The sequence below is a fragment of the Lepus europaeus genome, chromosome 8, assembly GCF_033115175.1.
Source record: "Lepus europaeus isolate LE1 chromosome 8, mLepTim1.pri, whole genome shotgun sequence".
Classification (NCBI taxonomy): Eukaryota; Metazoa; Chordata; class Mammalia; order Lagomorpha; family Leporidae; genus Lepus; species Lepus europaeus.
In genome coordinates, this window is record NC_084834.1 from 106,594,348 (window position 1) to 106,622,346 (window position 27,999).

At 42.1% G+C, this 27,999-nt stretch overlaps 1 protein-coding gene across 1 annotated transcript in view; it reads left to right on the forward strand.

Moving 5' to 3' along the window:
- Positions 1-963: 963 nt before the first annotated feature.
- GRSF1 (G-rich RNA sequence binding factor 1) overlaps positions 964-27,999 on the forward strand; it is a 50,085-nt gene continuing 23,049 nt past the window's right edge. The window contains exon 1 of the mRNA XM_062198730.1: positions 964-1,020. Coding sequence (XP_062054714.1) covers positions 979-1,020 — 42 coding nt within the window. The 5' untranslated portion in view covers positions 964-978. The remainder of the gene's footprint in view (positions 1,021-27,999) is intronic.

Below are 27,999 nucleotides of genomic sequence, written 5' to 3' on the forward strand. Positions count from 1 at the left end.
CATATAGCTCATGGGCTCTGGAGGCTCAATCTGCTAGGCTGGTTTGCAGCTTCAATCGCTCTTAAAAAGTTTGTTTGCCAGGAATGCTTCTGTGCACAAGACATGGTAACTAAGCAGCTTGAAAGTATATGTGGACTAAACAAATAAGCCTCTTGTTGAAGTTCATAATAGCCTAGCAACAACATGGGGAGATGGAGGAGTCACTGCTGAGTGTGTCAGACGAGCAGCTTAACTTTTAACCTTGCTGAAGTTTTGCAGAGAGCAGGCTGTCAGTGTGCTGTCAAAGATCAAGAGATGGCAAAGTAGTTTCAAGGAGCCCATGGTTTTAGCCCACCCATCCCCATGAGGTCCTGTAGCATGAAGGACCATATATAGACAGAGAGAGTCTCCCAACTGGGTACAACAAAAATATCTTAGGAATTAACAGCTGTTACTTGCACCCACGCAAATTCACAGTTGGCTTAATTAAATAGTGCCTGTTCCCAAGAGCTGAGCCTTTTGGTTTGTACCACAGGTGCTTTGCTGCTTCCCCCTACCCTATTGCCTTCCTCAGAATAACAAAAAAGCAGGATGAATGAAAGGATTTAATTATGAAAGGTTCAGGATTTGCATCAATGTTTATTTATAATAAAATCTGGAAATTAGATCTCCATATATGGTTTTGAATCCCTGCCTATATGACCACTGGAATCCAGGGACACTAGGCAGTCTTAGCCATTTGTTCTCCTTTGCTGTGGCCATTTCCACACCCCCTTCTTGGCATCTCACTCATGTTTTTCATAGTTGTCATAGTCACAACCATAGCAACCTGAGCAGGCCACAATCCTCTTATAGCTGGAGACATGAGATACTACCTTATACAAGATAATTTCCCTGTTCTGCACCAACAGGAATCTGGTCCCAAACAGGCAAACTACTTGTTTTGCTTCAGGAGAAATATTCCAACCCTCCCCACGGATTGCTCTCTTTGAGGTCCCTATGGCATCAAAGCAACCAGGAAGCAGACAGCAGAAAACCAAGGTAATCAATCCCATGTGGAAATTTGATCAAGTGTTTCTAAATCCCTTACTTGTAGGGTGTTCTTGGTATTTTTACACTAATCATCTCATCTCAATACAGAATTCATGGATTTAGTGAAAGAAAACCTTGGTGGGCAAAAAGAGTTCCTATCCAAAATGGCAAATTTTTTAGAAAAAGATTTAATTATTTATTTGAAAGGCAGAATTACAGAGAGAGGAGGACAGACACAGAGAGAGAGATCTTCCATCTGCTGGTTCACTCCCAAACGGCTGCAACAGCTGGGGCTGGGCTAGGCTGAAGCCAGGAGTCAGGAATTTCTTTCAGGTCAAAACTCTAGGTCTCCCAAGTGGGTGCAGGTGCCCAAAGGCCATTATCAGGGAGCAGATAGGAAGTGGAGTGTTGTGGTGGATTCGTTCTGAGAGGAGGAGCGCAGTGGGGGCAAGCGGTGCTGAGTTACCACACAGACCCTGGGAATCGAGTGAAAGCGGGCCAGAGGCGAGCAGCCTGCAGACTCCTTTATTTCAGTTGGTACAGCAGCTTATATAGCCAAGGCAGCCAATCTGGTCAAGGGGCGGTTTATGCCCTAACCAATCACAGCCTGTTGCCAGGCAGGCTCCGTTGCCAGGTGGGTTCTGAAGCCATTCCTGAGTAACTGACACTCACTTGCCAGTGGCCATCATCTCCACAGTGGAGAAGCCAGGACTTGAACCAATACCCATATAGGATGTCAGCACTGCTGGCTGTGGCTTAGCTCGCTGTGTCACAGCACCAGCCCCCAAAATAGAGCTTTTTAAAGGAAGGGATCTTGTAATGCACTCCTTATGAAAGATTCTGGAGCCCTGCAGAATGAAGGTCTACTTGCAAGATTCAGTCAGTCTGTCAGTGACATTCAGTTACCATGCTCAGGGGATAATACAAAATAAAGACCCACCATCACAGTCTCAAAAACTCATTTCTACTGGCAGAGACTGACGTGTAATCCAATCATTATAGCACAGAATCATTTTGCTTACAATAGGAATATATGCGAAGGACTGCAGGAGCCCACCTTTTGAAAAAGGGTTACCTTAGCCTGCCCCACGCCCACAGCCGCCCACACCGCCACTCGGGACAGAAAGCCGACAGGCCCACGCCGGGTGCCTTCTCACTTCTGTGGGCTACAGTGGTTTTTTTGTTTGTTTGCTTTTGTTTTTTAATAAGGAGCCATACTTTTTTTTTTAAAAAAAATTCGAGCTCTGAATGTGATTTCTAATTGTATCAGATGTTCATGTTTTAAAGCTGTAACAAAGTTTAAAATTTCTACCTTTTCCATTTATTTTAACTGTTCTTTTTATCTATTAAATTATTGGATGTGGATGGGGAAGTTTTGTTTCTCCTCTTAGCATTTATTTCTATAACCAGAAATAAAATTATCTATGAAAGAAACAAAAAAAAAAAAAAAGAAAAAAGGTTACCTTCGTTGGAGGAGGACGATAAGAATCAAGAAGATTTTTATCAGAAGGCATCTTGAAGGGTTAAAAGGCCTTCCCCAAGTGAAGAAGGGGTGAGAGAAGGCATTACAGACAGAGGATGCAACATGTGTTAAGCCTGGAGGCATGAAACATGTAATGTGTGTAGGCAAAGGGAATGTTGGCTGCCACAATCATTTGCTCTTAAAATGAACTCTCATCCATCCAGCAAATTTTTTATTAAGTTCTAACTATATGCCAGTTATGTAAACACTGGGGATATAGAAGGATACAAAACAAAGGCCCTGCCACCAAGACTTTTATGTTTTTACTAGGAAGGAGATATTCTGAATTTCAGTCAGTGTATAAATTCCCTCATTGTATTTGCAATTTATTTAGGTCTAATTATGGCATAGAAATCTCAAGCTATATTAAAGGAGTATTTTTAAAAATTAAAGCAGCAAGTGAGAGAGAAACTGTGGAATCACAAAATAAGGACAAAAGGCCATCAACCACCAAGCAGATAATAGTTTGAAGGCTCTTATAAACTCTAGTTGATACACAGAATGGCAAATCCAGTCTTATAGGAGGTACTGTGACTACTTAAAGTACAACTTTTAGCCGTGAACTCAAGGATCGTGTGGCCAAATGGTGGATCTAAATTTAGAGCAGGTGTGTTTATATGTAAAGAATTAAGATGGGCTCAAAAAAAAAAAAAAAAAGAAAGAAAGAAAGAAAAAGAAATTAAGAGGACTCACAACAACTCTTTTCCTAGGAACAAAGCATTCTCTATGTTCTGTGCCTCCTTCCTGTCTGATAACCTCCAGGGACCCGCATCATCTATCAGAGTCACTGTCACAGAACCTGCATGCTTGCAATTTCCATAAATATTGGCTGTATCATCAAAAATGCTAACCCGGCCACACAACATGGCTCAAAAGGCCAGTTCCTCCCAAGAGGCCTATGTGGTTGCTCTGGACAAGACTGAAAGCAGGTCTTTGTTCCTTGTGGTACTCTGGGGCCAACTGTGGCTGCTTCTCCTGCCAGTGCTCATAGAGAGCTTGCATAATCATGGAAGGATATGAAAATCCAGACCAAGGCTGGAAGCGGACCACAGTATCTTCCGGAAATGGAGGGAACTAATATTTATTTTGTGCTGTGCATTTTATTTGTAATCTTCCAAGACTCCTTATATCTCATTTAATTGTTACCACAACCATATAAGACATATGTTTTGTCTCAGTTCTATGGATGAGGAAATTCAGTCACATCTTAATTATATGAGCAGGAGTAAGTTGTAGACCCAGAATTTGAGCCCAGCTCTATCTAATTTGTGTAGAATCAAACAATCTCAGGATACTGTAGTTTTGAAGAATTGGGATTTTAAATGGTGCATGTACATGGCATTATATAATACTGAATCAGAATTAGATAAGTTAATCCCTTTTACATTTATTTTAATTTCTTCCAGCCTTGGTTTGATGCTAGTACGTCTTTAACACTTCTCTAAAACCTCCCTTGAAATACAGCATAGTCCCATGTGGCCCAGGGACTTCATCAGGCAACAATATCTAGCTAGAGGGGTCTATGCCATGGTGTAGAAGGTTAAGCCTTCACTTGCACTGCCAGCATCCCATATGGGCGCTGGTTTGAGTCCCGGCAGCTCTACTTGCAATCCAGTTCCCTGCTGATGTGCCTGAGAAAACATCAGAAGATGGCCCAAGCACTTGGGCCCCTTTACCCATATGGGAGACCCAGATGAAGAGCCTGGCTCCTAGCTTCAATCTGACCTAACTCCAGCTGTTGCAGCCATTTGGGAAGTGAACCAGTGGATGAAAGATCTCTTTCTCTCTGTCTCTTCTTTCTCTGTATCTCTGCCTTTGAAATAAATAAATAAATCTTTAAAAGAAAAAAATCTAGCTAGAACTTAATACTATTTTTTTTTCATTTTTTAAAGATCTATTTACTTATTTGAAAGGCAGAGTTACAGAGAGAGAGGGGGAGAGACAGAGAGAGCTTCCATTTGCTGGTTCACTCCCTAGATATCCACAGCAGCCAGGGCTGGACCAGGCCAAAGGCAAGAGCTAGAACTCCATTAGGGTCTCCCACATGGATGACAAAGGTACAAGCATGTAGGCCATCTTCTGGTGCTTTCCCAGGCACATAAGCAGGGACCCAGATCAGAAGAGGAACAGCTGGGACTCACACCAGTGCCCATTTAGGATGCTAATGTTGCAGATGGCCATTTAAGCCATTGTACCACAATGCTGTCCCATAATATTTTGTTCTGACTGCATTTACTTCTATGTTTTTCTACTACATAGGGCATATGATACTGGTTTCTATTTACAGTTGTAATATAAACTATAGTTATTTGTTAAGTTCAGGATCTTTCTAGAATCATACTATCCAGGTTCAGCTATTTACTACCTGTTTGACCTTGGAAAAGTTAATTAACCCTCCATTTCCTCTCTTGTAAAAGAGGTTTGATAGTAGTTTCTACCACATTCGTTTGATGTGTAGATTCTATGAGATACTGCATTCTCAGTCAGGTACTTAGAACAACATGTAAAATACATGTTCACTCAGTAAGTATTAGTTATTATGAAGTTTAAAGAGAATGAACTGACTGAAATCAGGGTTTCTCAACACTGGCACTGCTGACGCAGTGGACGGATGATCCTTTGTTGTGGTGGGCTGTGCTGTTTACCATGGTGTTTAGCAGTATCATTGAGCTCTAACCAACAGACACTTGCATGGCTCTGTCTCCCCAGCTGTACCAAACAAAAATGTTTCCAGTCTTTGGCTAATATCCTTGGAGGGCAAAATCATTCCTGGTTGGGAATCACTGATTTAAAGGAAAATATTAGATATTGAGAGATGACAAACATCAAAAGGTATCATGGGAAACACAAGTCTGGGAAATACTGATCCAAGTCAAAACTCTTTGCAAATTAATTCTTTTTTTTTTTGACAGGCAGAGTGGACAGTGAGAGAGAGAGACAGAGAGAATGGTCTTCCTTTTGCCGTTGGTTCACCCTCCAATGGCCGCTGCGGCCGGCACGCTGCAGCCGGCGCACAGTGCTGATCCGATGGCAGGAGCCAGGTGCTTCTCCTGGTCTCCCATGGGGTGCAGGGCCCAAGGACTTGGGCCATCCTCCACTGCACTTCCTGGCCACAGCAGAGAGCTGGCCTGGAAGAGGGGCAACTGGGACAGAATCCGGTGCCCCGACCGGGACTAGAACCCGGTGTGCCGGCGCCGCAAGGTGGAAGATTAGCCTATTGAGCCGCGGCGCCGGCCAATTAATTCTTTTTTTTTTTTTTTAAGATTTATTTATTTATTTATTTGAAAGTCAGAGTTACAGAGAGGCAGAGGCACAGAGAAAGAGAAAGAGATCTTCCATCTGCTAGTTCACTCTCTAAATGGCCGCAACAGCCTGAGCTGGGCCAGTCCAGAGCCAGGAGCTTCTTCCAGGTCTCCTTAGCAGGTTCAGGGGCAACAAGGACTTGGGCCATCTTCTACTGCTATTCCAGGCCATAGAAGTGAGCTGGATCAGAAGTGGAGCGGCCAGGACTCAAACCGGTGACCATATGGGATGCTGGCACTGCAGACAGCTGCTTTACCTGCTATGCCACAGTGCTGGCCCCCAAATTAATTTTTTTTAATTTAATAAATGTGAATTTACAAAGTGCAACTTTTGTATTGTTGTGGCTTCCCCCCTCCAACCTCCCTCCCTCCTGCCCCCAAATTAATTTTTAAAAACATAAATTATTTTTATTTGCAGGTTTATGAATGCGCTCTAAGTTTCCTATCAAAACAAAGTACACAAGTAACTTAAAATAAGACAGGGCTAATAAGTACATGAAATTCAACCTTTTTTTTAAAACCTCCCTTTTCTTCCTCTGCCTTTCCTTTTGGTCAATCCATGACCTAGACTCCCTCCTCCCTGTGCACATCTATCCATGAACTAAATAAACAACCACCTTGGCCCAGACTTCTCACATCCCTCCCTCCCTGGTCAAGGGTCCTCTTCTCTTCCCCTAGGAAGTCGTGTAAAACTGTAATTGATGCTGTGTAGTATCGGTTCATTTTCAATTACAGACAGCAGAAATGTACCCTCTTAACTGGTTGAAGCAATGAGGACATGTATTGCTTCACGGAAGTGCAGTTCACAGGTTGGGTAGGTTTCAGGATTGCATTAGTGGCTCCAGCTTCATTTTTCTGAGGTTCCCTTGAGCCTGTCCTTCCTCTGTGTGCCAGCCTGGACTTCACATTCACACTGCCCATAATTAGAGGACACTGAAAGAAGTTTGTCTTTTTTTTAGAGAAGTTGTCCTTCAATGAAATTTCAGCCTCAGTTGACTCAGCCTTGTAGGTTATTTGCTTTGAATGATTAGATACCTAGAAAACTCTCTGTCGGCTTTATTGATGGATTAAACAAGATAGTATAAGTACAAGCACTTCATAAACTGATAATTATCTTTTTGTAGAAGACTGTTTTAAAAGAGTTATAAATCTCAACTATATTATTCATAGGAGGGTTTATTATATAGATACTCACAGAACAATAATAGAAGGAGAATGATGAAGATGCCAAAACCAGCATTTGACAGAGCCAAAAAGGCTCCAAGAGACCTTTGGAATGATTCTATACACCAGGTCACGCTGGCACATTCAGCAACAGAGTTCCTGGACCTTGAGCCCCACAATGATGCAGTCTGGTTAGAACAGGTCAGAATGGGTGTTTCTACTTTTTTTCAATCCTGCTCCCAACTGGCAAATTATTTCTGCATTTGTCATTCAGATTGCCAGAAATCCTTTGCCCAGATCACATCAGAAGCTACTAGCCAGTTTGTAATGGGATGACTATGTCTTCATGTCTTCATGATTAATTTTATGTCTCAGGGCTGGTGCTGTGGTACAGTGGGTTAAACCTCCACCTGCAATGCTGGTATGTCATGTGGATGCTGGTTTGAATCCTGGATGCTCCTGCCAATGCAGCTCTTTGCTACAGCCTGGGAAAGCAATAGAAGATGGTCCAAATACTTGGGCCTCTGCACCCACGTGGGAGACCTGAATAGTTTCAGGCTCTGGCGTGGGTCTGGTCTAACCCTGGCCTTGCAGCCATTTGGGAATGAACCAGTGAATGGAAGATCCCTCTTTGTCTCCTTCTCTCTCTCTTTCAACTAAAAATAAATAAATCTTCAGAAAAAAATTTTTGTGGGGCCGGAGCTATGGAAAGCCTCCGCCTGCAGTGCCAGCATCCCCTATGGGTGTCGGGTCTAGTCCCAGCTGCTCCACTTCTGATCCAGCTCTCTGCTATGGCTTGGGAAAGCAGTACAAGATGGCCTAAGTGCTTGGGCCCCTGCACCTGCATGGGAGACTTGGAGGAAGCTCCTGGCTCCTGGCTTCGGATCAGTGCAGCCAACTGGGGAGTGAACCAGCGGATGGAAGACCTCTCTGTCTCTCCCTCTCTCTGTAAATCTACCTCTCAAATAAATAAATAAAACCTTAACACAAAAGTTTTCTGTATATTTCCTTAGTTGATTTTTGTTGCAATCATTTATGGTAAACTATGGTAGTGAGTTTCAGAGAGACTGAGTAACTTTCCTAAGTTTATATGACCTATAAGAGATGATAATAATTAATAAAAGAAAAACTAACATTTATTTAACATTTACTATGTCTCTGCTGTTTCATAGAGTTTTTTTTTTTTAACCTTGCTGTATCTAATTAGCCCTATGTGGTAAATACTATCATCATCTCCATTTTCTGAATGGGAAAACAGATCACCAGTTAATAAGTGGTAAAGTGATATTTCCAGATCTATTGGAGTGGAGTCGGTGTGCCAAATCATTATGCTGGACTAGTAAATTTACTATGACCTCTTGCTGAGTCTTAATGGCCATACCTTATGGCTTCTTAAAGCTTCTTTTCCTGTTGTTGCTTGTTAGCTGTAGTACCGTGTTGCTGGTGCTAATTCCCTGATTCTCATGCTGGAAATCATGTAAGTAAAATTAGGAGGAAGTGAACAGATATCAATTGATGGGTTCTATAATGTCTTTTATGGGCAAATGTTTTTTTCATTTACTTTTTGATTCTCCCCTATATTCTGTGAATAAAATTTCCCAAAATATTGCCTCTTCTTCAGTAGCTTTATGTGAGTTAACTTTAGTAAACTTAAGGTTCTCTAAAGAGTCAATGAGTTGGGGCGCCAGATTCTGTCCTGGTTGCCCCTCTTCCAGGCCAGCTCTCTGCTGTGGCCCGGGAGTGCAGTGGAGGATGGCCCAAGTCCTTGGGCCCTGCACCCGCATGGGAGACCAGGAGAAGCACCTGGCTCCTGGCTTCGGATCAGTGTGGTGCGCCAGCCTCAGCGGCCATTGGAGGGTGAACCCACGGTAAAGGAAGACCTTTCTCTCTGTCTCTCTCTCTCTCTCTCTCACTATCTACTCTGTCAAAAAGAAAAAGAAAAAAAGAGTCAGTGAATTGTTGGAGGAGCCTGTTTTTTCAGCACTTTGCTTCATCCACCTGCAGGGTGGTACCTAAACGTACCATGGAACATCAATACTCATACTACAAACTGCTTCCACAGTGGTTTTCTGTTTATATTTTTAGTTATTTATTTGAACAGCAGGGAAATAGATGGAGAAAGCTTTCATCTAACTAATTAACCCTGCAACAGCTGAGGCTGGGCAAGGTCAATATGAGGAGCTGGGAACTCAGTCTGGGTCTCCTCTCTGGGAACCATCCCCTGTTGCCTCGCAGGGTATGTGTTAGCAGGAAGTTGGAATCAGAAGAGTCAGCACTTGGACCCAGGCACTCCAATATGGAATGCAGGCATCCCAAGCAGCATCTTCACTGCTGCACCAAATGCCCAATCTTGCTTCTATAATGTTAAATGGCTGAAGTGGTAAAAGGATATACCTTGCCGTGCCGCAGCTGTGGCATAGTAGGGTAAACCTCAGCCTGTGGCGCCAGCATCCCATAATGGATGCCAGTTCAAATCCTGCTACTCCATTTTAGATCCAGCTCTCTGCTATGGCCTGGGGAAACAGTGGAAGATGGCCCAAGTGCTTGAACCCCTGCACCCATGTGGAAGACCCGGAAGAAGCTCCTGGTTCCGGGCTTCAGATTGGCCCAGGTCTGGCCATTGCGGCCATTTGGGGAGTGAACCAGCAAGATGGAAGATCTCTCTCTCTCTCTGTGTGTGTGTGTGTGTGTGTCTCACTCCCTCAGAAACTCTGCCTCATAAATAAATAATTATTAAAAAAAATAAAAAGGATATACCTTGCCAAGAAACAGAACTCATAGCTTCAGAAAACCTATCAAGCTCTAGAGCACTTGGTAATCATTGGCCTTTTGAAAGCAGTTCATGGGACTGCAGAAACAGGCAAGCATAAAAGGCCGCAGAGTTCAAACTGGCTTGCATGAAGCAGAAGAAAGCCCACATTTAGTGTGCACACTTATCAAAATAGCATGATTATCAATGTGTGAGTATTCATGTGATTTCAAGAGAACGTGTAAGAATTTGACTATAGGGGCCGGCACTGTGGTACAGTGGGTAAAGCCGCTGCCTGCAGTGCCGGCATCCCATATGGGCACTGGTTCTAGTCCCAGTAACTCAACTTCCAATCTAGCTCTCTACTATGCCTGGGAAAGCAATAGAAGATGGCCCAAGTCCTTGGGCCCCTGCACCTGCATGGGAGACCCAGAAGAAGCTCCTAGCTCCTGCCTTCGGATCAGTACAGCTCTCGCCGTTGCTGCCAATTGGGGAGTGGACCAGCGGGTGGATGACCCTTCTCTCTCTCTCTCTCTCTCTCTCTCTCTCTCTCTCTCTGTAACTCTTTCAACTAAATAAATAAATCTTTTTTAAAAAAAGAGAATTTGACTATACTCACACAATTCATTTCACATATATTTACTGAACACTTATTTTGTGCCCAGCACTCTATCTAGACTCATGTTAATGAACAAAACTGATGTTTTCTACTGATGTGTGTAGGCTCACTATTGAATAAGTTTGCGTTTTTGTTTTTTTAATTTTTTTGTTTGTTTGTTTAAGAGACAGAAAGCACATACATGCACAAAAGCACTCCCATCTGCCAGTTCATTCTCCCAAATAACTGAAATAGCCATGGCCAAAGCCAGGAGTCAGAAACTCAATCCAGGTCTCCCATGTGGATGGCAGGAACCCAATTACATGAGCTTTGAGCCATAACCCTTGCCTCCCAGGGTCTACCTTAGCAGGAAGTTTGAGTCTTGAGGTGGAGCCAGGAATCCAACACAGATTCTCCAATATGGTCCACAGGCATCTAAACCAGAGTCTTAGCCACTAGCTAAACAACATTTATTTTTATTTTTGAAATATTTGTTTATTTATTTGCAAGGCAGAGTTAGAGACAGGCAGAGGCAGAGAAAGAGTGAGGTTTCCCATCCACTGATTCACTCCCCAAATGGCTGCAATGGCCAGAGCTGGGTCAATCCAAAGCCAGGAGCCTGGAGCTTCTTCTGGGTCTCCCACATGAGGATGGGGCCCAAGGACTTGGGCCATCTTCTGCTGCTTCCCCAGGCACATTAGCAGGAAGCTGGATTAGAAGTGGAGCAGCCAGGACTTGAACTACTGCCCATATGGAATGCCGGTACTGCAAGTGGCGGCTTTACCGACTATACCACAGCACCAACCTGCTCCCTCTTTTTAATTTATAACCCAAGATCATAGTATTTTTTTAAAAAGATTTATTTATTTATTTGAAAGTCAGAGTTACACACAGAGAGAAGGAGAAGCAGAGATAGAGGTCTTCCATCCACTGGTTCGCTCCCAAACTGGCTGCAATGGCCGGAGCTAAGCCAATTCGAAGCCAGGAGCCAGAAGCTTCTTCCAGATCTCCCACATGGGTGCAGGGCCCAAGGCCTCAGGCCATCTTCTCTGCTTTCCCAGGCTATAGCAGAGAGCTGGATCAGAAGTGGAGCAGTTGGGACTCGAACAGGCACCCATATGCTGGCACTGCAGGTAGCAGCTTTACCCACTATGCCACAACACCGGCCCCCAAGGTCATAATATTTTAACAAAGTGAAACTTCCTTCCAAAGATAAAATATGATGATTGGATGTTAGTGCTGAAATGAATTTTTTTAAATAGGCATATACAAGCATGATACCAAGTTTCATAAGGTATTGTATTAGTTGCCCATGTCTGCTGTAACAAATTACAACAATGAGGGGCTGGTGCTGTGGTGCAGCAGGTTAAAGCCACAGCCTGCAGCACAGACATCCCATATAGGCGCCAGTTCAGGTCCTGACTGTTCCGCTTCCAATCCAGCTCCCTGCTTGTGTGCCTGGGACAGCAGCGGAGGCTGGCCCAGGTCCTTACACCCCTGCACCCAGAGGAAGCTCCTGGCTCCTGGCTTTGTCCTGGCCCAGCCTTGGTCTTTGCAGCCTTTTAGAGAATGAACTAGCAGATGGAGATCGATTCTCTTCCCAACCCCCTCCTCTCTGTGACTCTGCCTTTCAAATCACCTTGAAAGCTAACAAGAGCATATTTTATTATCTTACAGTTCTGGAAGGTCACAGATCCTAAATGGGCCTGATTGAGCTAAAATTAAGGTGTCACCTTGGGTATTGGGTATTCCTTCTAGAGCCTCTAGGAGAAGAACTATGCCTGTGTTTTCTGACTTCTGACCCCACCTGCATGCCTTAGTCTGTGGCTCAACTCCTCCATCTTCACCATTAAACAAGCACTTCGTACTGTGGTGAGATAATGGAAATGACTTTAATTTTCTTCCTTTCAGCATTTTCTAATGGTATGTATATTTTCCATTTATAACATAAAAAAAGAAAAATTTAACAAGGAGAGTCCATTCGGAAAACAGTTTAGTGTTCAGTGCAGCTGGATCCTCAATGCATTATCCAGATCAGCTGGAATTAAGGCTGTTCAGACCTCCTTGGAGCTAGATCATGACCAGTTTTCTAGCCTGGGTAATCATCTGAGCTTGATCTGCTGAGCAGTGAGGAGTGATGGAGTTTTCTAAGCATATGGTTACCAGGAAGATTTGTAGTTTAAAAAAGAAGCCATAATCATGGATTGCAGAAGTATTAAAATAAGAGAAAGTTTGTTACCCCCTTTGTAATCTCGCATTTAGATTTGCAGAGTATAATTTAGTTTTCTCTAATGTTAATATAGCTCATTTCTCCATAGCATCAGAGCTAATATTCAATTTTAAAAATTCATTCATTTATTTATTTGGAAGACAGAGAGACAGAAAGACAGACATGTAGAGATAGACAGAGCGCTCTCTTCCACTGGTTCACTCCCAAAATGCCTGCAAGAGCCAGGACTGGGCGGGGGCCAAAGTCAGGAGCTGGGAATTTTATCCAGGTCTCCCATGTGGGTGACAGAAACCCAATGATTTGAGCGATCACTGCTGTCTTCCCAGTGTCTGCATTAGCAGGAAGCTAGAATCTGGAGCCAGAACCAGGGCATGAATCCAAACATGCTGATATGGAAACTTAGCAGTCTTTTAACTGCTAGGCTAAACTCCCACTCCTAATGTTCAATTTTCAATTCACTTTCCTATGCTATGAAGATGAAATGTTGACTTTATACTCTCATGGATGAATGGTCAGACTGTTCATTTTTGGCCTGTGACACGAGCGCAGATGACAAAGGACATCTGGTTGGCATTAAAATATGATGTCAAATGAACCAGATATTCTCAAGACAGTTGAAGTGGAGTGGGAAATATTTCAGCAAACTTTCATTATACGTTAGCTTCAGTATATCATCATATGCCACAGGATCTTCTCAACCTTTGGCCAGGCAGAAGCAGTAGTGCTGACTCAGTAAGTTTAGTTCTCATAGACAGGATTTGGGAAATGGGTTTTCAGAAACATCATACTAGGCATCAGCAGCAGTTGTAGGGGAGAGAACTCCTTGGGCAGGAACTCTGCCACCATCCCTATCCCTAGACACCTAGGCCACCCAGGAAAATTTATTTATCCATTTCATTTATTTAGTAGGTTTTGTGTGAGATTAATTTGAAAGAAAGGACTTATGGTTAAAAATCTTAGAACACACTGTACTGACCCATTAATTAGGTTGGCATTAGAAACCACAGTTGTAAACTCAGCTCATTATTAAATAATGAGCAAACTGCTTCTCTAGCTGTGGCTTCGCAACCTCCTTAAGAGCTTACAATGTCCTCTTTGTTTCCTAATGGAACCAGTTGGTTTCAAGAGTGCACTAGCTATTTCACATAGTTAGGTACTAAGGGGAATTAATAAAATCCTCTTTCATAATTATTGCTCCAATTGTCTGGAAAAGTGTTGTACTTTAAAAGTGGCTTACTTCTGCTGAAAGCAGTGTACTGCTATGATCTAGCCCCACAAACATAATTATTATAGTCACTTTAAACAAAATATACAGTTATAATTGCTGGCTTTTAAAATCACACAGTGTACTTTCTTAAATGTAAATAATACAAACAAAACAACTGGATTTATTTCTTTTTCTGACAAAAGTAGATAGTGTCATCAAACAGTTCAGTGAGAGGAGAAAAGCAGATTATTTACTTTTCAATACATTACTAGAATTCAATTCTTTTGCTGGAAAGTGTATCTTGTAATAAAATGTACTCAGTATGTAGGTTTAACTTTTTAAAAAATTGACCAATGATTGTCAAGAACACCTAGGTTTGATCTACTTTGCATTAACTTTCCTAAAAATTGATCTCAGTTTTACTTCCCTAAAATATCTGTCAATGAAAAAATCAGGTTCACATCAAGTGTGAAATATGAAAGTATCTTGAAGTTTCTCTTTAGCCATATGAAAGGCACACCACTTTATTGTTTTTAAAAAATGAAATGGCAGGGCCAGCAGTGTGGCACAGGTTAATTTTGTGCCTGCAGTGCCTGCATCCCATATGGGAGCCAGTTCTAATCCCAGCTGCTCATCTTCTGATCCAGCTCTCTGTTATGGCCTGGGAAAGTAGTGGCGGATGGCCCAAGTGCTTGGGTCCCTGCACCTGAGAGGGAGACCCAGAAGAAGCTCCTGGCTCCTGGCTGCAGATCGGCTCAGCTCCAATTGTTGCAGCCATTTGGGGAGTGAACCAATGGATGGAAGATCTTTCTCTCTCTCTCTCCCTCCCTCTGTCTGTAACTCTACCTCTCAAGTAAATAAATAAAATATTAAAGGAAAAAAATGAAATGGCATGGCTAGCAGTGAATGTCAAGGTGGCTCTCACACAAAGCACATATTATATTGATGGATTCCATCAACATTCCTGCAACTCAAACTCTACCTTTTATTCAGGTCTAGGCAAATAAAGCTAAATTTCAAATAGAAAATACCAAGCCGGCGCCGCGGCTCACTAGGCTAATCCTCCGCCTTGTGGCACCGGCACACCGGGTTCTAGTCCCGGTCGGGGCACCGATCCTGTCCCGGATGTCCCTCTTCCAGGCCAGCTCTCTGTTGTGGCCAGGGAGTGCAGTGGAGGATGGCCCAAGTCCTTGGGTCCTGCACCCCCATGGGAGACCAGGATAAGCACCTGGCTCCTGCCATCGGATCAGCACGGTGCGCCGGCCGCAGCGCGCCAGCCGCGGCGGCCATTGGAGGGTGAACCAACGGCAAAGGAAGACTTTTCTCTCTGTCTCTCTCTCTCCCTGTCCACTCTGCCTGTCAAAAAACAAACAAACAAAAAAACAAACAGAAAATACCAGAGTTCTAAAAATACCAATTCTTGGCAGCCAGGTGGCAGAGAAGAGCAGAGCAAGGTCAGGCATCAGAATTGAGTAGATAAGTGTCTTTTCTATTCTTTTGTGCCTGCTGACAATTTTTATTTTCATTTCCAAAGACTGCCTTATCAGAAGAATAGTAAAGTCCCAAACAACAGAGCCTGAATAAGTATTTTTCCTGGTTCACGTTCTGTCTTTGCCACAAGATCTTAGAAAGGCCACTGTTCACATCTCTGTCCACAAAAGTTTATTTCTGTCTCTATTTTTAAAGATTTAATTATTTATTTGAAAGGTGGAGTTACAGAGAGGCAGAGGCAGAGACAGAGACAGAGAATTCTCTATCCACTGGTTTACTCCCCAAATGACCACAGTGGCCAGGGCTGAGCCAGGCCAAAGCCAGGAGTCAGAAACCTCCTCCAAGTCTCCCACATGGGTACGGGGGCCCAAAGACTTGAGCCATCCTCTGCTTCTTTCCTAAGTGCATTAGCAGGGAACTGGATCAGAAGTGGAACAGCCAGGACTCAAACTAACGCCCATATGGGATGCCGGGTCTGTAGGAGGCGGCTTAACCTGCTGTGCCACCGTGCCAGCCCCAAAAGTTTCTCATTTGAAAGCGATAGAGGCATGGGATTAAAGCAAGTTATATGACTTAACAACAAAATGTTGTTAGTAGAGGGAGGCCTGAAGCTCTTTGGGCATCTTTATTGGACCACTTCTACATGTCTCTATTAATACAAAAATAAGACACAAACCCTACCCTTGGAGATCTTAAATTTTATGGATTTTTGGCTGTAAATAGCAGCATTTTAGAAAAACAGGAAACTGAAAAGACAAAATAACCCAATTGCTTGGTTTCAGTTTTAGCATATTATACATATATAAATTATTTGTGCTGCCTAAACGTCTAACAAAGAAAATACAGAAAAAAAAGAAAGAAAGAAAGAAAGAAAATCCTTGTAATTTGAAAAATACAGTGGCCTGAACAGAAAGACATTTATATATCTTCACTCAGCAGTCCTCTGGGCTGGTGAAGAGCCTCTGCCATCCTTGGGCTTTTGTCTCTGGGGCCCAACCTGGAAGACTGAAGGAGGAGAAAAGCTGAAGCCATGGCAGTTTAAGGAAAAGGCCTATAGTGTTTGCGAGAATCCCTTCTGCTCACATTCAGTTTGCCAGCACTTCGACAAATGGCCACAATTAGCTATAACAGTCTGGCTGGGTGGTGTAGCAAAAATACCAGTGTTTTTATGAAAGGATCCGTCTCTGTTCTAACAACTTAGGTGCTGACAAGAGAGTTGATCAGAATTATTTTTTGCTGTAGGTCTAAGAAAGACATTCCCAGGGCTGGTGCTGTGGCATAGCAGGTAAAGTCACCGCCTGAAGTGCCAGCATCCTATATAAGCACTGGTTCCAGTCCCAGTTTCTCCACTTCTGATCCATCTCTCTGCTAATGCCTGAGAAAGCAGTAGAAGATGGCCCAAGTACTTGGGCCCCTGCACCCTCAGGGGAGACTCAGAAGAAGCTCCAGGCTCCTGGCTTTGGATTGACCCAGCTCTAGGTGTTGCAGTCATTTGGGAAATGAACCAGTGGGTAGAAGACCTTTCTTTCTCTCTCTGCCTCTCCCTCTCTGTAACTCTGCATTTCAAATAAATAAAAAAATCTAAAAAAAAAAAAAAAAAAAAAAAAAAAAAAAAGAAGAAGAAGAAGAAGGAAAGACATTCCCCAAGAACTATTATCTACCCCTAGGCTGAAACTTGGGTGACTTCACTGTACACAATGTGTTGTTTGATCAATGATGTAGATCAGGATAATGTACTAACTTTTAATTTGCTCTTGTGACTATGTAAGTTATCCAGGGATTTGCTTTAAGATTGCTTTCAGAAGTGGCCATGTTGGGCCCGTGCCGTGGCTCACTTGGTTAATCCTCCGCTTGCGGCGCCACTCCTGGCTTCTGATTGGCGCAGCGCCAGCTGTAGCGGCCATTTGGAGGGGTGAACCAACGGAAGGAAGACCTTCCTCTCTGTCTCTCTCTTTCACTGTCTATAACTCTATGTGTCAAATTAAAAAAAAAAAAAAAAGTGGGCATGTATGAATATGAAACAAGATTAACCATGAATTGTTCATGATGATGCGTATGTGCAGATTCATTACACTGCTGTCTCTTCTTTTTCATGTATTTTAACTTACTCATATTACAAAATTTTAAAGGTGAATAAATAATAATGGTGAACACTCATCTAGGGAAATACGGATTTTCAGACCTTCCTCATCTCATAGGTAGTTAGTTTCATAAAAATTGATTCAGTTTCACAACAATTGTCATCAGTCTTCTCAATTTACCTTGAAAAATGGAAAATGTGGAAGTAAATACTGTACATGTATTTATGAAATGTAGAATGTATATTAAAAGTTTAAAAGTGCTTAAAAGATGTAGTTTAACTTTTCTTCTCTTCAATACCTTTCTACTTAAATCGCTTTTAAGAATAAAATTATACCATGTAATACCAGAGCAATTCTCTTCTGGGAAGAGAATAAAAAATATAATCCCATGTGTTAGAATGTGGTGCTGGGGCCAGCACTGTGGTGTAGCGGTTAAAGCCGCCACCTAAACTGCCAGCATACCATATGGGTGCTGGTTCAAGTCCTGGCTGCTCCACTTCCAGTCCAGCTCTCTGCTATGCCCTGGGAAAGCAGTAGAAGATGGCCCAAGTGCTTGGGCCCCTGCACCCACGTGGGAGACCTGGAAGAAGCTCCTGGCTCCTGGCTTTGAATCGGCACAGCTCTGGCCGTTGAGGCCAATTGGGGAGTGAACCATCAGATGGAAGACCTCTCTCTCTCTCTCTCTCTCTCTCTGCCTCTCCTTCTCTCTCTGTAACTCTGATTTTCAAACAAATAAATAAATAAATATTTTTTTAAAAAAGAATGTGGTGTTGCAGGGGCAACCCTGTGGCACAGCAGGTTAAGTTGCAGTCTGCAGCACCGGTATCCCATATAGGCGCTGGGTTGGAGTCCTAGCTGCTCCATTGATGGTTCAGCTCCTTGCTAATGCACATGGGAAAGCAGTGGAAGATGTCCCAATTCCTTGGGTCCCTGAACCCATTGGGCAGATCCAGAAGAAGCTCCTGGCTCCTGGTATTGAACCGGCCCAGCTCCGGCCATTGCAGCCATTTGGGGAGTGAACCCGTGGATGGAAGATTTCTCTCTGTCCCTCCCTCTCTCTCTCTAACTCTGACTTTCAAATAAATAAATGATTTTTTTTTTTAAAGCTAATCCTAAAATGAAGAAGAAATCCATCTATTAAGCACTCTCTGTTGGTCAGTAAAAGAAGGATTAAGGAGAGCAACCTAACTTCACTTCCAAGATAAGGCACTGAAGTCTTAGGAAAACATATTATTAAATCTAAGAGACAGAGAGTTCTTTTAATTTCATTTTCACATCTTTGTATAAACAAAAGGTATTTAATTACTTTTTTGGGGGCAAAAGAATAAGGAAGTGAAAAATACATTTTCATGAGAAAGAAATGTCCATTTTCATGCTCTACAAACCCAAGGCAGATTGCTCTTTGAACTCCTTCCATTTTAAAAAATGTTTCATATACTTACTTATTTCAAAGACAGATAGACAGACTGACAGATGTTTTACCTACTAGTTCATACCTCAAGTGCCTACAGCAGTCAGGCGTGGGCCAGACTGAAGCCAGGAAGCTGGAAAGCCTTTGGGTCTCCCACATGGATGGCAGGGACTCAAGTACTTGAGCCATCATCTGCTGCCTGCAAGGGTACACGTTAGCAGAAAGCTGGATCAGAAGCAGAGGTGGGTCTTGGTGACAAACACTCTGGTAGGGGATTCTAGTGTCCCGTGCAGTGGCCTAACTCACTGCACCACATTCCTATTCCATAAACTCCTCTTTTTAAAAAATTTTCTTTAATTTGTGATTTGTGATTCATGACTGAAAAACTAAAAATATATGAAAGTTTGCCTTAAGTTAATGTATCCTATATATATTTTTTCCAACAGTTTCTGGGCTTCCTTTTTCTAAAATTTGACAGCTTAATATTATAACCTAGTCTCACAAAGCAATAGAGACTTGTGATGTTTTTCCTTAATTCCAATTTTTTAATGCTAGAGTATTTTTAAGTGAATTAAATATTATTTCTACTTCAAAGTACTTCAGTATTCATATCTAAGATCCTGCATTCCAAAATAATGTGATCCTGTTAAAATGATAATATTAAATGTTAAAGGCAACAGATAGATCGGTCTAAAGTTTAAAAGGGATGATATAAATAACATCAAGTACCCGGTAAAGATAATAGAATTAAAAAAGGAAGGAAGGACCAACATGGGAAGCAGTCCACACAGCAAACTCCCAGAATGACATTCGCAGTAAATAACACTCTGACCTCAGAATCAACCCTTAAGGCTTCCTGGTCAGGCTGAAAGGCCTGCGAGAGCATTTCAGGCACGGAAAGCCAAGACTCTGACAAAAAATATCCTACACAGAGGATCTTTGTGTGAGAAAGAAAAGAAAGAAAGGGTCATCAAAGAAGGGGACACTCTTCTCTGAAGGGAGGAGAGAACATCCACTTTGCTTATGGCCATGTCCAAATACTGATGGAGTCTATGGTCACAAAAGGCTTCCACAGCCTTGGCAGCCCGTGGCAAGAGCCTCGGATGATCACTGACATCATAAAAAAAGAGTGTTAATTGTTAAAGGAACACCAGTAGTCACTGTGCACTTGCTCCCCATGTAGGACCTCCATCCCTAATGAATTGTAATATGAAAATCAACTGCAAATTCTCTCCCCAAACTATATATGTTGTGTGTGTGCATGGGTGCAAATTGTTGAAGTCTATGATTAGCATGGAGTTGGTCCTCTGTATATAAAGTCAAACTAAAAAATGAACCATAATGAAGAAGGAGATAGGAGAGGGAGAGGAAGGTGGGATGGAAGCTGGTGAGGTGGATGTGAAGGAAAGAACCACTATATTCCTAAAGTTGTATCTATGAAAAAATGCATTCATCAAAATAATGTGATCACATATGAAAGAATCAATCATCTCTTCGTATAATCTAAAACCCAGTTTCTGTAGAAGGTTTTCCAATTATCCTCGCAAATGTTTTTATAGGATCACACTTTGCATCTAGTTGTTATGCCCCTATGTCTCTTTGCCTTAGCTAGAAAGCAGAGCTTGAAGCAAAAGTTTTTATGCTGCTACTTTATAAGAGAGTTCAATAATAGGGCAACAGGACTGAAGGGAAAGGGCCATGGGGGGCAATGAACTAGGAGGGTGAATTTAAGGGTACATTAGCAAACTGTCCCTTTTATCAGAGGTGACTGATTGTTTATTGCTGTGGAGCCATCTTCTGGGAGGTCGGATGAACAGTTGTGTTTTAGGAAAGTATATTGCAGAACAGGGAGGAATTTATCTACTAGTTATTGCTTCCTCTTGACCAAAGTTCTGCAAGATGAAGGGCCACCTCCTCTTATTTCTGGGCACACACAGACCAAATCATCAACACAGGAAAGTTCCGGGCAGGAGCCAATATTGAGAAGCACTAGTGTAAGATGCCACACATTGTGTGGTCCCCATGTGAGATGGTACTGATATAGATGCTCACATAGAGTGTTCTAGAATTCTCTACAGTTGCTGTCTATTCTAAGTCAAAACAAGAGGCCACATTCCATTTTGAGAGAGTAAAGAAGTGATATTTAATTTTCTCTAAATCTAGAATTCTGCTCCACCCATTTATCTCCATAATATTGACTTGTTAAAAGAGATCACCTATCCAGCACAAAGCACCCCATTCTGAATTTGTCCAGTGCCTTCCTCAGGAAGTCATTCAGTTTGTTCTTCTATCCCTGTATTTCCTGTAAACCAGAAGTTCAATATAAAGACTTATTTTTTTAAAAAGATGTATTTATTTTTACTTGAAAGGCAGTTAGAGAGAGGGAGAGGCAGAGGCAGAGAGAGAGAGAGAGAGAGAGAGAGAGAGAGAGACTTTCCATCTACTGGTTCACTCCCCTAATGGCTGCGACTGCTGGAGCTGGGCCTGTTGGAAGCCAGGAGCCAGGAGCTTCTTCAGGGTCTCCCATGCTAGTACAGGGGCCCAAGGAGCTGGGCTATCTTCCACTTCTTTCCCAGGCACATTAGCAGGGAGCAAGATCGGAAGCAGAGCAGTTGGGACTCAAACTGGTGCCCATATGGGATGCCATGCTCTGCAGGTGGCTACTTAACCTGCTTTGCCACAGCATCAGCCCCAAGACTTATTTCTTTATTAGAGATTTATTCTATTTATTGAAAGGCAGAGTTACAGAGGGAAATGGAAAGAGAGAGAGATTTTTATCTGGTGGTTCACTCCCCAAATGGCTGCAATAGTTGTGGCTGGGCCAGGCTGAAACCAGGAGCCCAGAATTCCATCCAGGTCTCTCATGTGGGTGGCAGGGGCCCAAGTACTTGGGCCATCTTCTGCTGCTTTCCCAGGCAGGGAATGGATCAGAAGTGGAGCACCTGGAATGCTGGTGTTGTAGGTGGCAGCTCAACTTCCAGTGCCACAGTGCTGGCCCCATGAAGACTTATACACATTCAAGTTAACATTTTCAGTTAGAATATAATGGGTAATATTGTATATTTTATCTTGCATCACAGTGAGACTACATTATCTTTTCTCATTAACAGTGATGCTAAAAATAACTAATGCAGAATTCATCACCTTATATTAATTTGTTCACTGATACAGTTCCCAGGCCAGACTACAAACTCTATATACATATCTTTTTTTCTTCTTCTCTTTGTATCAAGAGCTCAGCTAGTTTCCAGGTTCTAGAGATACTCTGTTTTCTTTCTTTCTTTTTGTTTTTTTAAGATTTACTTATTTATTTATTTGAAAGAGTTACAGAGAGGCAGAGGCAGAGGCAGAAAGATAGCAAGGTCTTCCATCTGCTGGTTTACTCCCTAGATGGCCGCAACAACTGGAGCTGTGCCAATTCAAAGCCAGGAGTCAGGAGTTTCCTCTGTGTCTCTCACGTGGGTACAGGGGCCCACGCTCTTGGGCCATCTTCTACTGCTTTCCCAGGCCATAGCAGAGAGCTGGATCGGAAGTGGAGCAGCTGGGACTGGAACCGGCGCCCATGTGCAATGCTGGCACTGCAGGCTGCAGCTTTTGCCTGCTGTGCCACAGAGTTGGCCCCTGTCTGTTTTCTAACGTGACTTCACAGTTAAAAACTCCTAAGCTTAGCTGTGTGTCAGAATCTCCTAGGAGTCCACCCCAGACCATTTGAGACAACATAATGTGAAGGGGAATCCTGGCAACAGTGTTCTTTTTTTTTTTTTTTTAAAGATTTATTTATTTATTTGAAAGTCAGAGTTACACAGAGAGAGGAGAGGCAGAGAGAGAAAGAGAGAGAGAGAGAGAGAGAGAGAGAGAGAGAGAGGTCTTCTACTGCTTTCCCAGGCCATAGCAGTGAGCTGGATCGGAAGAGGAGCAGCCAGGTCTTGAACTGGCGCACATATGGGATGCCAGCGCCTCAGGCCAGGGCGTTAACCCACTGTGCCACAGCACGGGCCCTGGCAACAGTGTTCTAAACAAATTCCAGGCCCTTCTTCCACAGTTAACCAAGCCTCTGGGTCTGTGGACCACAAGGACTTCTGGATCGCCTGGCTTTTTCTCTGCTCCTTCCTTTACTAATGGGGCTGCACTTCCCAGGATCCCCAACATCAGGATGAAATCTGTCTGATATGTCATTAACACCCTGATGTGACTTAGTTTAATGTGCTGTTTCTTCAGAAATGCTAATGGCGGGATTGGAGACTCTATGATAGCGTTGCATGGGGGTGGTACAGGGAGAAGCTTCGCTTCCTGGCTCCAGGATGACTACTTAGAGAATAGCTTCCTTTTACCTTTCCATAAAGTCTGCCCTACCTATAAATTATGCATCGCTATACAGAGTGGAGTTTCAGGAAGAGAGTGCCAGTGAAGCCCATGGAAAGGCCGGGAGTGGCACCTACATGGAATTCCTCCTTTTCTTTTTTTGCTCTTTATCTTTTTGATTTGTTTTGTTTTGTTGGAGCACAAGTGAGAGAGTTTTTTAAGGAAGAAGAGGATTACTCTCACTGGAATTATTCAGCACAGTCTGCCTCTCCATCTGGCAGGGATATTGTAAAGGGGATTAAATTCGTTTGGATTCTTTCAATAATCTTTAATGCTTTTTTTCTGTCCTAAAGACTTTACGATCCTCTAATAATAACAAAAGTTGTTGGCTTGCTTGTTTCTTGGTCAAGTATTTCCCCAGTTTATGACAGTAGGATGGAAGCCTTCCCTTTTGACGCGTTTCTGTTAGTGGCTTCAGTCTGACCTTTACCTGCCAGAGCTGCCAATAGACTTGGAAAGGATCCTTTCAGGATAGTAGGAGTTCCGTAGGCAGCAGATGGAAGACTTCTCTGCCTCTGCCTCGGAAGCGGCTCTTGAGATTGCTCTTCTGGCCCAGGCCCTGTGCTTTTCTCCTGTGCATTACTGTATGAGTCTCATAACCACCTTGGGCTTTCTTGCCTTCCTACAGTCAATCCTCCAAACTATTGCCAGAATTGAATTTCTAAATGTAAATCTATTTATATCACTTTCCTACCTGAATAGGTAGCCCATCTTCTTCCAAAGTTCAGCTTCCTTAAAATGCATGCATAAGGCTTTTTAGTGATCTAATTTCGAATTAGCCTTTGCAAAATACCATTATGTTAGTAGTTCTGCCACAAATCATTTGTAGTTCCCTGAATTCTCTAAGTTCTCTTATGCCTGTGGGATTTTGAAAAAACTGTTCATTCTACGTGGGACAATAGTCCCTCCTTCACTTTATTAATCCTTATTGATTTTCTTAAGATCCAACTTTGAAGTTAACTCTTTAAGTCACCTTTCATCCATTAAGAATGTAAGAGTCCCTCTTTTGAAGGTCAGTGGTATCCTGAGACTCCTCCATTATAGCAGGAATAATGTGTTGTAATTGTTTTTTTTTTAATTTTTAAAAATTTATAATTTTTAAAAGATTTATTTGTTTATTTATTTATTTGAAAGGCAGAGTTACGGAGAGGCAGAGGCAGAGAAGTCTTCCATCTGCTGGTTCACTCCCCAAATGGCTGCAATAGCTGAAGCTGAGCCCATCCAAAGCCAGGAGCCAAGAGCTTCTTCTGGGTTTGCCATGTGGTACAGGGGCCCACGGACCTGAGTCATCCTGGACTGCTCTCCCAGGCCACAGCAGAAACTGGATCAGAAGTGGAGCAGCTGGGAGTTGAACTGGTGCCCTGTGGGATGCCAGTGCCTCAGGCAGAGGCTTAGCCCACTAAGCCACAGCGATGGCCCCACAATTTTTTTTAACCCATTTTCCTTATTAGGAGAACCTCACGGTTGAGAAACTTGAACATAGGGAATACTTTCATTTATCTAGTTCTCTATTATCTAGCACAAAAAATGCATATACTCATAATAAATATTTCTGGAATCAATGACCCTCAGAATAAATGACTCATAACTCCATGACATTATAAAGCAAGAGGTCAGATTCATGCTTAGCCAACATGGTCAACAACAGAAATTGTAAAAATGGAGAAACAACAACAAAACCTGTGTGAAAATATCACAAAGATGACATTAGGGGAGGGTACACTACTGAAATATGGTTCAGCATAAAAATTATCAATGGGGATATCCATGAAGTGTTAGAAGTAGATAGAATGGGAGTGGGTGATGGTGGGGAATGCAACCATTTTCCTGACTTTTTCTAGGGATAGTTCTTATAATAAATTAAACCCCCAACTGTGCCATACTTCTAAAGAAAACAAACAAACAAAAAAAAAAACAGAAGGTAGGCCTTTTGTATTTTAGTTGACCCCTTCATTCCAAAATCTTGAGAGTTTATCAATATATTAGTAAGCAGAATAATTAATTTCATGTAAGTTAAGTATAAGTGATAATGGAATTACACCCTAGGTGAATCATTTCCAATGCCACCCTACAAATGATAAATCTTGAAGTGAGTTTAATATACATTAGATGCCATATATGTACTTCTAGCAGTCTCTAGTATTTGTTTTCAATGGAAGCTACAATGAGATCAAATTAAAAATCCACAGGAAATCTATTAAAAATATATAGGTTTCCATTTTCACTGAAAAAGTGGTTTATCCAATGCCCATTTTTCCATTGACTTTTTTTCACTTTTTGTTTCTTCTTGACCAATTAAAAATATTATTAATAAATCAGCATTAGGACAATACCCATACTCCTTAATGTACACACATTTACATATAAAAACAGCCTTCTGGTTTTAGTTCAATAAACAGTTATTGCATACTGATTAATGTCAGCTGTGTAGGTACATATCTACACACGCGTATCTTCATCTCTCTATATATATATTTTTTAAATTTATGTATTTGACAGAGTTTCTATCTGCTGGTTTACTCTCCAAATGCCTGCAACCATCTGAACTGGGTCAGGCCAAAGCCAGGAGCATGGAACACATCCAGGTCTCCAAAATGAGTACAGGAGCCCAATTTCTTGAGCCATCATCACTGCCTCTCGGGGTCTTCATCAGCAGGAGGCTTGAATCAGGAGCTGGAGCTAGGTTTCCAACTCAGGTACTCTGATGTGGGATACAAGCTAACACCTGCTCCTGATATAAAGATTTTAAATGCAACAGGGGAAACAGACTAAATATAGTACATAAGAAACAAGCACTGTCAAGATCTCTTCAGAATGAGGATCCACATTCCTTTGATGTCCTTCAGACAAGTAGGGCATAGTCCTGCCCTAAACTCGAGGCTCAAACAGGCCTCACAGAACTTAACCTTAAGCTTGACATATTCTTTTCCCATAGAATTTGTTTCCAAGGGAAAATTATTTTCCGGAGGTGGAATCTACCTTAGACCCTTTTAGGATCATGATAGATTATAAACAAACAATGAGGTGGCATCAGAGGGAAGAAACACAGATGAAGACAACCTTGAAAATTTCCTTTAAACACAGCTAAGAAGTAATAGTCACTGCTTATTAGGTTCTTCCTGTGTACCAGGTATATCACTACTCTTTGTGGTGGTGAATATTTTCTCCATTTTTATAACTTAGAAAAATAAAACTCAGAGAGATTAAAAATAATTTGACCAGTGTCACATAGCTAGACAGTGACAAAGCCAGGATTTTATCAAGTATCTGATCTCCGATGCCTTACATTTTTCCTAACCATGTTGTTAAAGGGGGGGGGTGGGAAATCGTTTTTCCAAATATAGCAGATTTACCTTTTCCTGTCATACCTTTTGTGCTGGTGTCCTTTTGCGACACAGAATCTCATTTGCCTGTTTTGCTTCCTTTTGCTTTCAATTTAGGTACACACTGGCTTCAGAAGGTCCTTCACTACAGGTGTAAAACTTGTCAAAATCCTGAGTACAGCAGAATTTCCAAATTTAAAAGTGATGAGACTGCACAGACCACCACTGAAAGGATACAAAAAGCTGGTACTAGTTCCTGTCTGAGGAAAACTGAACAGTGAGAGGACAGTGGCTGGAGGCAACCTGTATTCAGCTTGCTCTACTGTGTGTGTGCTGTGTGTGCATGTGGGTAGCATTATTTTGCATGGTTTGACTTTTTTTTTTAACATTGTTTTCAAGTGTTACCTATTTAAAAGAGATAATTCATCAGAAAGATGCCTAGTTAACAAATCATTTTTTGTTATGCTGTACTCTTGTGTCGATGGATGTTCCAAGCTTTGAACTCCAGTTGCCTCCTAGCTTCTGTCCTCCTACAAAGAACCAGTTGCTGTGACTACTTCTCCTGCCTTATCTTTGTAGATATGGCCAGAAGATGCCACAGCCCACCTTTTCACTTGCTAAATATCCCCAGTGTTGCTAAACATCCTTCATGTAGAGGGCATCATCTTAGCATTTGGTTTTGTGACTGCCTTATCTGCAGTGAATACTTCTTTCTCACGATCATGCTGACATTGTATCTGAGAACTCGCTCAGGAATGCAGTTTACATTTCTAGTCTTGTTAATTTTTAAACATTTGCCATAGGAAAGAAATGTGCTATTAATATAAAATATTTACTTTTAATTTTTGTTGAAATTACCATTTCTTGACAGAACATTTCATTTAAATAACTACTCAGTTACTCTTTTCCAGAGCCATGTTTTAACAAGTGAAGAAGTGTTTAGAGGAGTATTGGTCTGTTGTGTGTGAGTCATAAACAGGTCTGTTTTATTCCTTCATAGAGAGTTTTCCAAAAATAATCTAAGGGATAAACACAAGATTTGGTTAGCATGGACTTGCTAATAGTGAACACAGGCCAACAGCTAGCCTAAGAAACACATAATTGCAGCAAAAACAAATCTTTGAGTTTGTGGTCCTACTGTATCAGCTTTTCTTGTCAGATAAAAGAATGAGGCAATGATCATGGTGATAAAATGCATCTCTTTGTTTTTCCTTGGAAATAACTGGTAGCCTCAATTCCTGAAATTCTCTAGCATCTACCCAACCTAATAAAGTTCTTCCTTTAATCTTGGATGACAAATAGCACCTTAATCACAGGTTACACAAATGGGCACCATTTCTTTATGGTACTTGACTACAATTCCTTTTCCTTTTGCCACCCTAGGCTTATTGACATCCATGGCTCATGATTTTTGACTTCTTTCAAATGCAAAGAAGGCTCTGGGGTGGGACCCTGGGAGATTGGCTCAACTTCATTGCATATCAGAAGGGAAGTATGTTCACTTCTAAGAATTGAGGGGCACAGACAATAAAATGAGTTCCTTCATTT